The sequence below is a fragment of the Lissotriton helveticus genome, chromosome 11 (assembly GCF_964261635.1).
Source record: "Lissotriton helveticus chromosome 11, aLisHel1.1, whole genome shotgun sequence".
In the NCBI taxonomy this organism is placed as follows: Eukaryota; Metazoa; Chordata; class Amphibia; order Caudata; family Salamandridae; genus Lissotriton; species Lissotriton helveticus.
This window is the reverse complement of record NC_136072.1, coordinates 328,254,100-328,268,143: the sequence shown is the minus strand read 5'-3', so window position 1 is coordinate 328,268,143 and position 14,044 is coordinate 328,254,100. Positions and strand designations below refer to the sequence as shown.

Sequence of the window (14,044 nt, the reverse complement as noted above, 5' to 3'; positions counted from 1 at the left end):
TTTTAAAAAATCCCAAAAAAAGTTACTAGGTTTCAATAGGATGATATTGTGAACCAGGCATGTTGCTTCGTTGAGGGGGCCTGGCTTGGATGGCAGAGCTAATGGCTGCCTTAGAACGTCGTTCCGTCAGATCGGAGAAAAAGAACACCGTTCCCGAGAGATCCAAGGGAAAAGTGCACTAAAGGGCTTTCAGTGCGTCGGAACTATAGCTGCAACCGATGGCACCAGCACAAGGACCACAGAAGCAAGAGATGGGAGGTAAATCGAGATAAGTACAGAGGGAGAAGCCCATGAGGGGCAGCAAGACGGCGATGGAGAAACGTAAAATTGAAACTGAAACCGCAATGCAGAGGAAGAGGGTCGATAACCAGCGCCAGTACCAATAAGCCAGGAAAATGGTCAGTCTACCTGAAAACAGCGAGCGGGGTGACACATTCTGGCACACAGAGGGCCGCAGCGAGAAGAAAGGTCACGGCATCAGCGAGGCACTAGGGGCTGTCTGCATCCTGACTCGGACCCATAAATCTCACTGAGTGTGCGAGCATGTATGTGGCTCTAAACTGAGTGGCGATTGAGGCAGCAAGAAGAGAGGGCACCCACATCGGTGTCTGGGGGTCCGGCGGTTCGTTCAGAAAAAAAGAGAAAGCGAAACCGCCATGTGCACAGCATAGCCCAAAATAGCGTCATTGAGACCAGCGAGCCAGAAGCGGGTGGAGAAAGCGGCATAGCACCAAAGGCCACACCAGCGAGTCTGTGATAAATGCCTGTACTTGAGAACAGCGAGCGGACTGACACACAGATGGCAGCAGGGAGTAGGTCGCGGCTACAGCAAGGCACTAGGAGGCTGTCTGCACTCAGGCTCTGATCGAGTGCCCGAGAATGAATGAAGGCACTAATCTGAGAAGTGATTGAAGCAGCGAGAAGAGAGGGCAACCGCATCGGTGTTTGGGGGCCCAGCGGTTCTTTCAGGAAAAGCGAAGGCACAACTGCCATATACACGGCCGAGCCCAAAATGGCGTCATTGAGACTCTGAGGATAAAACTAAAATAAAAAATTAAACACAGTGAACGGCAATTTAGACGGTGAGAGGAGAGAAGGCACGCACAACAAGAGCACCGGCATATAGGTGACCCGGCAGGCCTCTCCGGTAAAACGAGACGAAACCACCACCCACTGCTGAGCTCCGCAGCAAAGAGAACCCCAAAATGGCGACAGACACCAGCGTGCCAGACGTCTCATACCAATGCAAGAACGCAGAAAAGTGAACCTTCAGCACGGAGTAGCACGCTATCACCGGTACCGGTCGAGGGGACCTGTGAACCGGGAGGCCAAAAAGTAGCGGGTACAACGAGAAAACAGACAGTCACAGTGAATCACAGCAGACAATTGAAGAGTCGGAAAGCTGGGAGTAGAGGAAAGCCAAATAGATTACGAAAACGCTGCGACCGCCAAATGGTGATCAGCACACAAGGTAGGAAAAGGTGCCAAGACCCTTAGCACGCCAGACCCCTCAGTATAAAGAAAACGCTGCCCGATCCCAACTGTGCAGTGCCCACAACCACCCCAGTGACCCGCCACTGAACCTTCAGAGAAGGCCAGCGGTAGAAAAAAAGAGATCAAAAACACCATGCAGTGGGTCAATAGAGCCGAATACCCAGTAATAGCAAGAGAGGGTTCGAAATAGGTTGACGGGCACCCCCACCACACAAAATCCACCAGAACCTTTAGGGGGAGACAGTTAAGGGGTCCCACAGGCGGACAGGAAAGCTGCCAAGAAAAACGGGCCACAGGAGACCGCTAGAGCGAGAACAATAAGATCATTGGGAGAGGGGCAGCAAACTCAACAAACACACAGAGCCAGCACAATACTGGTGTATACCAGGTGTACCCACGTGACACATCGATGGCGGATAGAGAATCGAGACTACAACAACAGCTTAAAAAAACCAAGGGAGAACCAGCGATCTCTGATTCTCCGCTCAAACAGAAGCCAGACATCAACAGCACCCTAGATATGATCCTAAAGAAGCTAGCAGATGTCCACGATTTGGCTAAAACCACAAAGCATACCACGGACGCAATACAACTCAAGATCGCAGCGGTCAGAGCCGACCTGCATACAGTTAATAACAGGCTCGCTGCAGCCGAACAAAGAATCAGTGATGTAGAAGCTATATCTCACAGCTCAACTCAGGGAGTTGAAGGCTCTAACAAAAATTACCTCATCACTCCAGAAACAGACAGCGGAGCTTGAAGATCGTAACCGTCGGGGGAACATTCGAATACTGGGTCTCCCGGAAGGGTCAGAAGACTCAGCAGGCTCATGAGTAGCCTTTCTTGAGGACCTGATCCCCAAAATTACAAATCTAAAATGTGACCGCCAATTTAAGCTGGACAGGGCGCACAGAGTCCCCACTTTTAAATCTACAACAAGGCAAGCGGCCCGGCCTATCATTTGCAAGCCGCTGAGATCACAGCACACGGAGGCCATCTTTAACTTTGCACGTAAAAGCCACCAGATAACCTGGAAAGGTCACAAGATCATGTTTACGCAGGACTACTCAAAGCCCACGGTCGATACCAGGAAGGGATTCCTTGCCCTACGTGACAAACCCAGGAGCATAAACATACAGTTCTCATTTGTGGCCCCAGCCAAATTCAGAATAACAGACGCCGGAAGACACCACCACTTCAACGACCCTAAGGAACTGGATGCTTACCTGGACAGCCCAACATCCCAAGAAATGGAGACATCACAAGCAGAGTCCAGCAAAAGGAGAGCGTCACCAGACCCGGCCACTGAATGAACACAACTATCTTACTGGGCCACTTTCAGGTCCCACCTTTCTTGTGTCTGCGATGGAACCAATAATCACACCGACCTCACCAGCTACCCCAGTGTGCCATATGGGTCAAAATAGGTCTTGCAACCGCTAGCTTCCTCAATTATCTACACATTTCTACCTCAATCGATACCCAAGTCTCCAACCGCAGTCCATCAAGCACCCGGCTACGGCGGGACAACGGCATGGGAGACCTATGCACAACCTAAGAGATAAACCCTTGTATCCTTTATAGACTCTATTCTAGAATATGACGATACTCTGGTTTTTATTGTATAAAGGGGGGCCTACAAGGTGCTGAGACGGGGTTATACTTAATAGAATCTCTTGGGACTACAGCAATATAAGCTACACGACCGTTATTCTCCGAGAGACGGTACGACGATCTTGTCATCGCACATCCGACATACGAGATTTGATGGTGGGGGCAGAGGGGAGGAATCCGCACTAGGGTTTCTCAGTTCTTTGCTTTCTATATTCTCGATCTTCCTTTCCTTTTTCACCTCTTTCTTCTTTACAACCTGGCATGCCCTGTTAGCAATTATATTTAGGAGACCTGGCATATATGCATACACGGATATGTTACGTACACTGCTTGCAGAACACTTGGGGAATGTAGATGCACTATACCGTGGGTGTAGGGAGTTTGAAAAAATAGTTTGGCCTCTCAACTCCAAGGCCCGAGACAGGGAATTTGAGAAAGGGAAAGATAGAACGGAGGATCCCGCCACGGTACACCCTAGATGATGGCCCGCAATAACACACTCAATCTGGCAACAGCCCTCAACATAGCATCCCTCAATGTCAAAGGTCTTAATCACCCTATTAAACGCCGGAAGATCATAGACTACCTAGCTAAAACTAAAGGCGATATAATCCTACTACAAGAGACCAAACTATCCATGGAGGATGCCAAACTAGTGAGGGGTAATAGGATCTCACAGACGGCTTTCTCACCTGCCGACAAAAATAAATGAGGGGTTATGACACTGATATCCAAAAGATTCAACAGAACAATAGAATCACAATCCCACGATAGCGAAGGGAGGCTACTGGTGACTCATCTGAGAAGGGGGGAGGAACTAATCCACATGGCAAACGTATATGGCCCCAACGCAGAAGATTCAGCATTCTGGGCGGATGTGGCTCGTACGCTAGATAGCTTCCCCAAAGCGACCTCATGGTGGTGGCAGGGGATTTTAACATCCCATTGGACTACATAACAGATAGACAATCCTCCTGTCAATATCACCCCACGAACTCGCATGCAGCGCTCCAAAATATCTGTTCCAAATTTAATCTGAAAGATGCATGGCGCCTCCAGCACCCGGACACTAGGGACTACACATTCTACTCCAACCCACACAACTCGTACACCAGGATAGATTATATACTAATATCTGGGACACACAAACATCTAATCAAACACTCAGACATAGCTCCAAGACTAGTATCGGACCACTCATGTATCAGCCTAAAATTGAGCAGGTGTCACACCGAAGCTGTTCCCCGGAGGTGGCGTTTTAACAGCGATGTACTGTCAGACCCCGCAAACAAACAAAAAGATTGAGGAGGCTCTAACAGACTACCTCACATACAACGACTCCCCGGGAACTAACTCCAACACACTTTGGGATACCCTCAAGGCAACCGTCAGAGGCACAATAATTGGGATTAAGTAAAAAATAAACAAGAGTACAAACTTGAGACTAGCACTGCTTGAGTAGGCGATCAAAAGCTTAGAATTGGCCAATGCTAAGATCAGTAACTTACGGGGTCATACCTCCCGTTCACACACCAAGTGGCCAAATCAGGTCAGTGCTGCGTTACAGGTCCTGACATGCATTCAAACATACCAACAACACTGTGCACACGGTACAACACATAAAGAAAATATGTGTGAAAGCAAGGAAAGCACCTCACGGACGTGACACCCGAGGGGGTTCCCGGTCTATGAATGGCCGGTTTACCCACTTCTCATCATCGGTTACTTTCCTTGCAGGGAGGATGAAAATGTGCAAAAGAAGATGTGCACAAAACAGGATAGAGAAACAGAAAGGGAGTGTACAAATACACTACCTAGTAGGATAGAGACATGTGTTCAGAACTAACAAGTACCTACACCCAACACCAACAAAACATAAAAATATATAAAATAGTGAGGTTTGGCTGGCTGAATCAATTTTATTCTGGTGCTGCCAAACTGCACTGTTTTAAAAAAAGGGTTAAATTGATACCATTTGATGTTGTAATTGGACCAACATGTTTCATTGCCTTGTCATTGGCAATTTCATCAGGGCAAATGGTTGGGTCTCTTATTCTTAATCCTCCATTTGGAAACCTTATGCTCGCAAATACTGGGTATACCGGCGAGCATCAAATAGGACGGCGTGTCAGCTGATCACGAATCCGTCTTGGAGACTCCTCAAGGTGAGTCACCACTGCCGAGTCCCTCCGGCGCTTCTGTCGTCTCACCTCACCACCAAGCGCCGGAGCGCCAGTATTTGCTGTACTAAGCCGCCTTTTAGCAGAAAATAGTTAACCTTACTTTATTCTTCAGTACTTATTTTGCACCAATGGTCTTTCTTCTGTATATTATAACGTCTCTACAACGGACGAAACTCACACAGTTCCCTTTTTCACTGCATTGACAATAGCGAGCAGAGTGAGGGTTCTGGTATGCTCGAGTTGTTTTTGTCTTCTGCCCATTTGGTTTTGAAACCTAGGCTGTGTTTGGTTGTGAGTCAGTGTTCCATTTCGCAGTGACCATCTGCTTGATGGGACTGTAGCAAGTGATAGCTCATGGAACTGCTGTGTGCTGCTAATGTGTGCTGTAAAGTTCTACACTATGCTTTGCTAGTGCGCTGTAAGGTGTACACTATGAGCTCCCTCTTACCACCCGTGCATCTTCACCACCAAGTAAATATGCCATCAATCCTCTTTGGATATTAAGCTTAAATACAGATAAACGTAGACCCCTGGCTTTGTTTCATGTAAATCAGATCAGTGAATGTCGCCTTCTCATGAACAGTTCATAACTTACACGAATGGGACCAGTAATGGAAACTGGGATGTGCGTGATGTATGGAAGCTATTTGCATCTACCACCGCCAGTAGTTGAGTCTTTCAGTTTACATGCATAGACCGTGCAACCCACTTTAGTTCCACTACATGTTGATGGCACAGTGAGCTCAGCAGAGCAAACAGTAGAAGCATTATAGATGAGTCTAAGATTTGTTGTTGAACGCTCCAGGAGTAGGCCACTGGCGGGCAGAAGATGGAGGAAGAGCAGGCATCTTGGGTAAGGTGGCAGTCGTTTCTCAATATCACCTTAGGCGTCAGTATGTCGACCCCAGAATGCATAGCTCAGCTCTGGTTTGTTGACCTGCCAGTGCATTGAAATGGGATCCCTAGTACCAGGATGTGCATCGTTTTTCGATGTTTATGGTCAAGCATGTAGATTTCCAGAGACCTATGACAACAGCTACTTTTAAAAGGTGTAACCAGTCAGTCTCTGGGTGTGTGTGTGGGGCTCTGTGTGTTTGGGTCTCTGTGTGTGTGTGGGGCTCTGTGCGTGTGGGGGGGCTCTGTGCGTGTGGGGGGGCTCTGTGCGTGTGGGGGGGCTCTGTGCGTGTGGGGGGGCTCTGTGCGTGTGGGGGGGCTCTGTGCGTGTGGGGGGCTCTGTGCGTGTGTGGGGCTGTGTGTTTGGCTCTGTGTGTGTGTGTGGCTCTGGGTGTGTGTGTGTGTGTGGGGGGGGCTCTGGGTGTGTGTGTGTGTGGGGCTCTGGGTGTGTGTGTGTGTGGGGCTCTGGGTGTGTGTGTGTGGGGCTCTGGGTGTGTGTGTGTGGGGCTCTGGGTGCGGGGGGCTCTGTGTGTGCGGGGGGCCCTGTGTGTGCGGGGGGCTCTGTGTGTGCGGGGGGCTCTGTGTGTGCGGGGGGCTCTGTGTGTGCGGGGGGCTCTGTGTGTGCGGGGGGCTCTGTGTGTGCGGGGGGCTCTGTGTGTGCGGGGGCCTCTGTGTGCGGGGGCCTCTGTGTGCGGGGGCCTCTGTGTGCGGGGGCCTCTGTGTGCGGGGGGGGCTCTGTGTGCGGGGGGGGCTCTGTGTGCGGGGGGGCTCTGTGCGGGGGGGCTCTGTGCGGGGGGGCTCTGTGTGTGTGTGTGGGGCTCTGTGTGTGGGGGGGCTCTGTGTGTGTGGGGGGGTTCTGTGTGTGTGTGTGGGGGGGGCTCTGTGTGTGTGGGGGGGGCTCTGTGTGTGTGTGGGGGGCTCTGTGTGTGTGTGGGGGGCTCTGTGTGTGTGTGTGTGAGGCTCTGTGTGTGTGAGGCTCTGTGTGTGTATGAGGCTCTGTGTGCGTGTGAGGCTCTGTGCATGTGAGGCTCTGTGCGTGTGAGGCTCTGTGCGTGTGAGGCTCTGTGAGTGTGTGTGGCTCTGTGTGTGTGTGAAGCTCTGTGTGTGGGGCTCTGTGTGGGTGGCTCTGTATGTGTGTGTGGGTGGCTTTGTGTGTGTGGCTCTGTGTGGGTGTAAATGCAATAGGTCATGCATTTGCGAGCTATTAAGCTATTGGCAATGTAAATGACAATGCCATTTATTTAACGATTAAGCTATTGGCAATGTAAATTACAATGCCATTTATTTAACGATTAAGCTATTGGCAATGTAAATGACAATGCCATTTATTTATGATAATAAAAAAAAAAGTCATAAGCAAGGCCAATAGCTCTACCTTTAATAATGCCGAGACCATTGCATTGTAAATGCTTGTTAACTGATTTCGTTATGTATTTGCTGTTGTAGGTTGTCGTTTCAGTAGGGAAAAGAGACCAGATTATACAAGTTGGCATGATATTTCTACTAGCCTGCATTTAAAAATACAGGCCAGGCTGGGAAAAACAACAGCCAGATGACAACCCTATACACAAGTTCAGATTATGAATTTTTAGTTTGTTTATGGAGATTAAGTGATTTACCCAGAATCACAGGGTGTTGAGCCACTGCCGAAACTCGACCACGAATGTGAGTGACAGTTGAACAGACCATTGAATGACGATGACTGGACCAAACCCCCTTTATTATCTTGTTGTATGAATATATTTTTTATTTATGATCTTTTTTGGTAATGTGGTACTAGCAGACACCATAATCTTTCTCTAAGCCACATATAGCAAAGCCACATATAGAACTAGTTAAAGACCATCCATCTCTCTCTCTTTTCTGCCCCCCCCCCTCCAGCACAGGGTGACCAACTAAGACTCATTCATGCCAGGGAGGATTTTCTCACCTGTCCCTTACTCTGCCACTGCTGATGGGCGAGTATCGCAGGTTTCCCCTCATCCCCTGTGGGGATGGGGCTTTGTGCGCATCACTGAGCATCTGCTGATGGCGTTTATTCATCCGGCGCATAGGAATTAAACACAACACAACCTCCCCCGTCTCACTTTCCCCACTGCCCTACCCTCCCCACCTCCCTTCTCACCAGGACTGCTTCAGCGTCCTCACTTTCCTTCTTGTCTGCTTTCTGTATGCTTCATCTTTGCTTCCCTAACGCCTCTTCTTGTGGGGGGGGGGTGTGTGTGGGGAGGGGGCTCTGTGTGTGTGTGTGGGGGGCTCTCTGTGTGTGTGCGGGGCGCTCTGTGTGTGGGGGGGGGCTCTGTGTGTGTGTGTGTGTGTGTGGCTCTCTGTGTGTGTGTGTGGGGCTCTCTGTGTGTGTGGGGCGCTCTGTGTGTGGCTCTCTGTGTGTGTGTGTGGCTCTCTGTGTGTGTGTGTGTGTGTGTGTGGCTCTCTGTGTGTGTGTGTGGCTCTCTGTGTGTGTGTATGTGGCTCTCTGTGTGTGTGTGGCTCTCTGTGTGTGTGTGGCTCTCTGTGTGTGTGTGTGTGGCTCTCTGTTTGTGTGTGGCTCTCTCTGTGTGTGTGGCTCTCTCTGTGTGTGTGGCTGTGTGCGAGTATGTGGCTCGCTCTGTGTGTGTGGCTCGCTCTGTGTGTGTGTGTGGCTCGCTCTGTCTGTGTGTATGGGGCTCTGTGTGTGTGTATGGGGCTCTGTGTGTGTGTATGGGGCTCTGTGTGTGTGTATGGGGCTCTGTGTGTGTGTGGGGGGCTCTGTGAGTAAATGTAAATGTATTTGAGCTTGTAAAGCGCACTGCTACCCGTCCGTAGGTTTCCTGGCGCTGTATAACTCTGACTTTCCCTGTGGGATGGTCCCTGCTTGGAGTCCCCAAGGTGGAGCCAGGCATCCCTGGAATTGATGGGGCCGTTGTGGAGATTAGGCAAGCTAATGCCCAGAGTTGCCGAGTGTAACCCCTGATTAGAGTAAGCACCGAAGCGAGAATTATCAAGTCCGCTGACCCAAGTCCACGACCCTGACGCGTCGGGAATTGAACCCTGGTCCCGGGCTGACTTCTGCTCCCGGGTCTGCTGCCTCAAACCAGTGAGCCACACCACTCCACTGGTGGTGGAGTGTGTGGGGCTCTGTGTGTGTGTGTGTGTGGGGCTCTGTGTGTGTGGGGGGCGCTCTGTGTGTGTGTGTGTGGGGCGCTGTGTGTGTGTGTGGGGCGCTGTGTGTGTGTGTGGGGCACTGTGTGTGTGTGGGGCGCTCTGTGTGTGGGGCGCTCTGTGTGTGTGTGTGGCTGCGTGTGTGTGTGTGTGTGTGTGTGTGCAAATGCAATAGGTCTCGCATTTGCGAGAGATTAAACTATTGACATTGTAAATGGCAATGCCATTTATTTATCTGTTTTCAAAACCAACACATAAATAAAAATGTTGTCATTTACAATGCCAATAGCTCTAACTTTGGCAAAGGCGAGACCGTTGCACTGTAAATGCTTGTTAAATATAAAGTATGGGAACTGTTATAATCAAACTAATGCTGCTAGAGAACGTTGTTTCCCCGCCTACTTCGATCTCTGGAAGTAACATACAAAACATTAACACCAGGGCTTTAAGTGGGCTGGGTCTCACCGGTGCTGAGCACCGGCAGTTTTTTTTTAAGGAGGCCTCGAAACGAGTCTCTATCGTGCTCTGTTTGGTGCCCTGACACAGGCGGTCCGTTTTTGTCCGGACTGCAGTGACAGCAGACACATCAAGTGTGCACGTGCTCACACTTCTTCTCACTAGTGCAGAAGTTATGGCATGACGTCATGCCAGGTGAGCGTTGTAAGGGAAAGGAAATACTTCAAAGAGTCATTTTCTCTCGGGCTTTCCCTTCTTTTTTTAAAACTCAGGAGCAGCAAAACTGTACTGTTGTCAACAGGGCTTTGAGTAGAAGCTTATTCAATATTATATACACGCCATAGTTGCTGCCTATTTATCTTATGCAACGAACAACTATTGGAAAAGCAAACAATCCGGACGTGTTGTAGATATGTGACTTGTATCATATTTCTAGATGCAGTAAAAGAAAAATACAAGTCGGGCGGCACACTATAAACACAGATTTTCAGCTCAGGTGTTATAAGCCACGCCCTTGGTAACAGTGACCACGCCCCTTTGAGCCCACCCCCTCCAGTTTTTTCGCCCCACTTAAAGCTCTGATTAACACACACAGTCACGCCACACGCACATACCTAAAGACAAAACCTCAGCTGTACTAGTGAAGTTTCATAACCATATGTTCTGCTCACACGCACATACCTAAAGACAAAACCTCAGCTGTACTTGTGAAGTTTCATAACAATATGTTCGGCTACTACCTTGCAGTGCATCGGTAATCGAACAAAGCTCGTCCTTGGGAAGAAATTCAATCCTGTCATCCCATGTTTGTGAACATGTACCCAAAGTTGAGAAAAAAATTGGAGAATACATGAAGACACTGGCAACACAACAGACAAAAAGGCATACACAGGAAAAGACATGGCACAAATGGAAATAAGGCACGAAAGTATTATCCAAACACCGTTATGGTCAGACAAAACATAAAAACACTGCCTCGATTGTTCAGCAAATGGCATTGACCAGCGACTCAAAAGAAGCCCTTGGAGCGCGGATAAACATTCTCGAACTGTGTACAGATATTTTTTGAGTGCCCTTTCGGGCCCGAACTTCTCACGTGACTTCAAAAGCGCACACTACCTGAGTTTTCAGCAACACTGGCCATGACCGAAACGAGCTGCTTACTTCATAAGATATTATATATTCCTCGTAGTTTTAACAAAAACAGATACGAACGTGGAAAGGACTCGGCACTACTTCCTAGTTCCTACGAGAAAACGACGACAAGTAAGTAGTACTGCTCGAATAGCGAGCTCCGCCTACTGAGTGCGAGTCACGTGAATGAAACAACCTAGGATCTGCCTGGACGGCACACGCTCTTGGTAGCCACCCTACCGTGTTTGCACTCAACAAGAATAGTATTACGTACATACTCAGACTACGGATGATTTGTATACTTATTGCAAAGATTTGATGATTTCAATGGAGAATTTATCTGGCCTTAAATCCGAAAAGGAGAGCACTTGGCGGGTCTTCCGGGACAGCATCTGCAGATCTAGAGGTGGGCGGAGCTACAACCTAGGCATTTATATCATGCAACAAACGTAACAAGCATTTGCAATGCAATATAGGTCTCGCAATTGAGAGATTTTGAGCTAATGGCATTGTAAAAGGCAATGCTTTGCTTTATGTGTTTAAAAAACTTTCAATAAGAAAATGCATTGTCATTTACAATATCATTAGGTCAAAGTTTCGAAAATGCGAGACCTGTTACATTGCAAATGCTTGTTTATGAAATAAAGGCGAACCGGGAGGTGTTTGGTGAGAGAGTATTTTTTTAAAGGGCTGGAAGGGTGGGATACATCAGGTTAATTGTTAAATGCATACTAGGGAAATATGTTAACATATCGGTGTAATGCATATTAGCAAAGTTAATTAAATCCCCTTTTAAAAAAATTATATAGGAGCTATACATTATGGTTTATGGAAAATTAATTAAATGTGCGATAAAAGTTGATAGCACGTTTACCAGTACGGTAAACACAGAACCAAACGTTTTTATTTTAAAAGGCTGGTGCAGTTTGGTCAGGCAGTTTTTTATTAAATAGTTAAGCACATGTAAAGTCTAAAGCAAATAAATATTTGTTGGAAAGCAAATGATATTGGGAGAGAGTCTGAGAGGCGGCAAACAATGTTTTTTTGGATAGGGTTGGGACATTGTAAATTACTCATAGCTGCCAAGGTTTCAGATTGCTATGTGTGACATTTTGATGATTGCAGTGTAATTATGAGTGATATTTCAACAACTATGAGTGACACTTCCTAGCAAGCAAAATCAAGCAATGAAGATGAGGAAAACAAATATCATAAATAACACCCATATGAGCAACAAGATGCTCTTCAGAATCATGTGTTCAAACACACCTAGTTAAGTCAAACGGGCGCACATGATAACAAATATAAACCCATGTCTATCTTGTAGGAAGAAAAGTGATGAGGCGGACGGGATATCACAAGGACCATGGCACTGTGAACATCTCAATGTAGAAATTTATGTGAGTGGGCAGGTTTTCTTTACAGGAAGGACCCCTACAACAGAATGTGTAAATAAATAAGGCTGAATAGGTAGCAAGCAATGTCATAAATATGACCATAGACAAAAAAACACTCGCGTGGCTGGGTTAAAATCTACGCATAACCATCAAAATGTAGAAGATTCCACAAATCGTCCCATAAGGTGCTCCAAGGGAAAAGGGGGGACACGGCCACCCGCGTTTCCAGATATTTCGGTGGACACTAGTTCCCAGAAAATGAGTATAGGGGTCAGTCTTAATCCTGAGCAAACATATTTCAATAACAATCAAGAGTTCATAGATTCATATTAGTCCAAATCTTCTTCTGTATTTTCAAGAAGTCATCGGATCCAAGAAACACAGATGATTCATAGAGGTTTCATGTCATCACAATGACATAGCCAACATGTGTTTCGTCTTGGGGACATCACAAATCGACTTCCTCAGGGCTACATTAACAATAAAGGTACATACACTAAAAAATCGGTTCACTTCACAGATGCTGAAAAATAGCGATAGTGAAAAACCAAGAAAAGAAAACCACAAAAATAAAAGTGCCAGGAATGGGGAAAGTCACCCCAAAGTTATATGAGAAGAAAAGCAAGAAAAACAGAGAAAATACTCCAGATCGTGACTGAGAGCAAAAGAGGAAAAGGAGGTCAAAACCAGATCTGAATCATGAATCTCAATAATCATGATCTTCATGGCAGCAAAAGCAGCTGTGCCATAAAGTATATATCCGTGCCACAAGATGTAAAACGTGCAAGAAAATAAAGGAGCAAAAACGCCCAAATATCCATGACGTACAAAAAAGTAGACATAGAACGCCTCACTCTAATATAAGCGTGGCCATGTTTTTAGTGTGAGAGTATAGTTCACCATATAGTCAAAACAACCGTAAATTCTTAGAAGGGTAACGTGTTGCAGTAGCAATTATATATAACCTAAAATGTAATAAAGGCAATCTTAAAACCATATCAGCATCATATATTATTTCAAAAATAATCAAAAATTGGGTGAAAATTATATATATATATAAAGATACCTGTACCACTCGTATTTGGGACAACGGTAATGGTTAGGTGTGAATCTAGACCCATAAAATAATGAGCAACAATTTATTTCAGCAATAACCCAGCATAAAGGCTTAAAGTATTCAGAACGTAAAACGCTGAGCCGCGCACAAGTATTTTCACCAAGAATAGGTAAGCGCAGAGAAGTGTTCTCTGGGTCAAATCAGTCCCGTAAGTGAAGGCAACTAGCTAGTAGCGTCTTGTTTATAAGAGAATTGTACAATATACAAGATGTTATACATTCAATTGACATATCCCACACAAAATATCCCTTACGTTAGGGAGAGGAACCGCCCATGAAAAATTTCATGCCAAATAAGAGCAGGCTCAAAGATAAGTCCCATGGTTATAGGTGACTGGCTTATGGCTAATTCCACACATGCTTTATAAAACTCATATAACGTGATATAACGTATATTTGAATAAAAATTGCCCCAAACCGAAATATAATCAAGGGCTATTTATAGCGCAACAGATAGTCTAAAAAACAGGGTATAACGATTCAATCGGACTACATAGAGTCCCATGCTATCCCAGTATGTTTGTCCCATGTAGAAAACCTTGAATACGAGCCCGTAAAAACAGTAACCTATATTCTAGTATTATAGAAACAGCAGCAAGATCAAGGGTGTCCTACCTG

General features: G+C 46.8%; 1 protein-coding gene across 2 annotated transcripts in view; it reads right to left on the bottom strand.

Moving 5' to 3' along the window:
* THAP4 (THAP domain containing 4) overlaps nt 1-14,044 on the bottom strand; it is a 379,695-nt gene that overhangs the window by 213,331 nt on the left and 152,320 nt on the right. Inside the window, exon 1 of one of the 2 annotated variants that reach the window (XM_078665685.1) lies at nt 10,899-11,054. The exons of the other annotated variant lie outside the window; for it this stretch is intronic. Coding sequence (XP_078521811.1) covers nt 10,899-10,923 — 25 coding nt within the window. The 5' untranslated portion in view covers nt 10,924-11,054. Of the gene's footprint in view, nt 1-10,898; nt 11,055-14,044 lie in introns of those variants that run through there. 2 annotated transcript variants of the gene reach the window in all.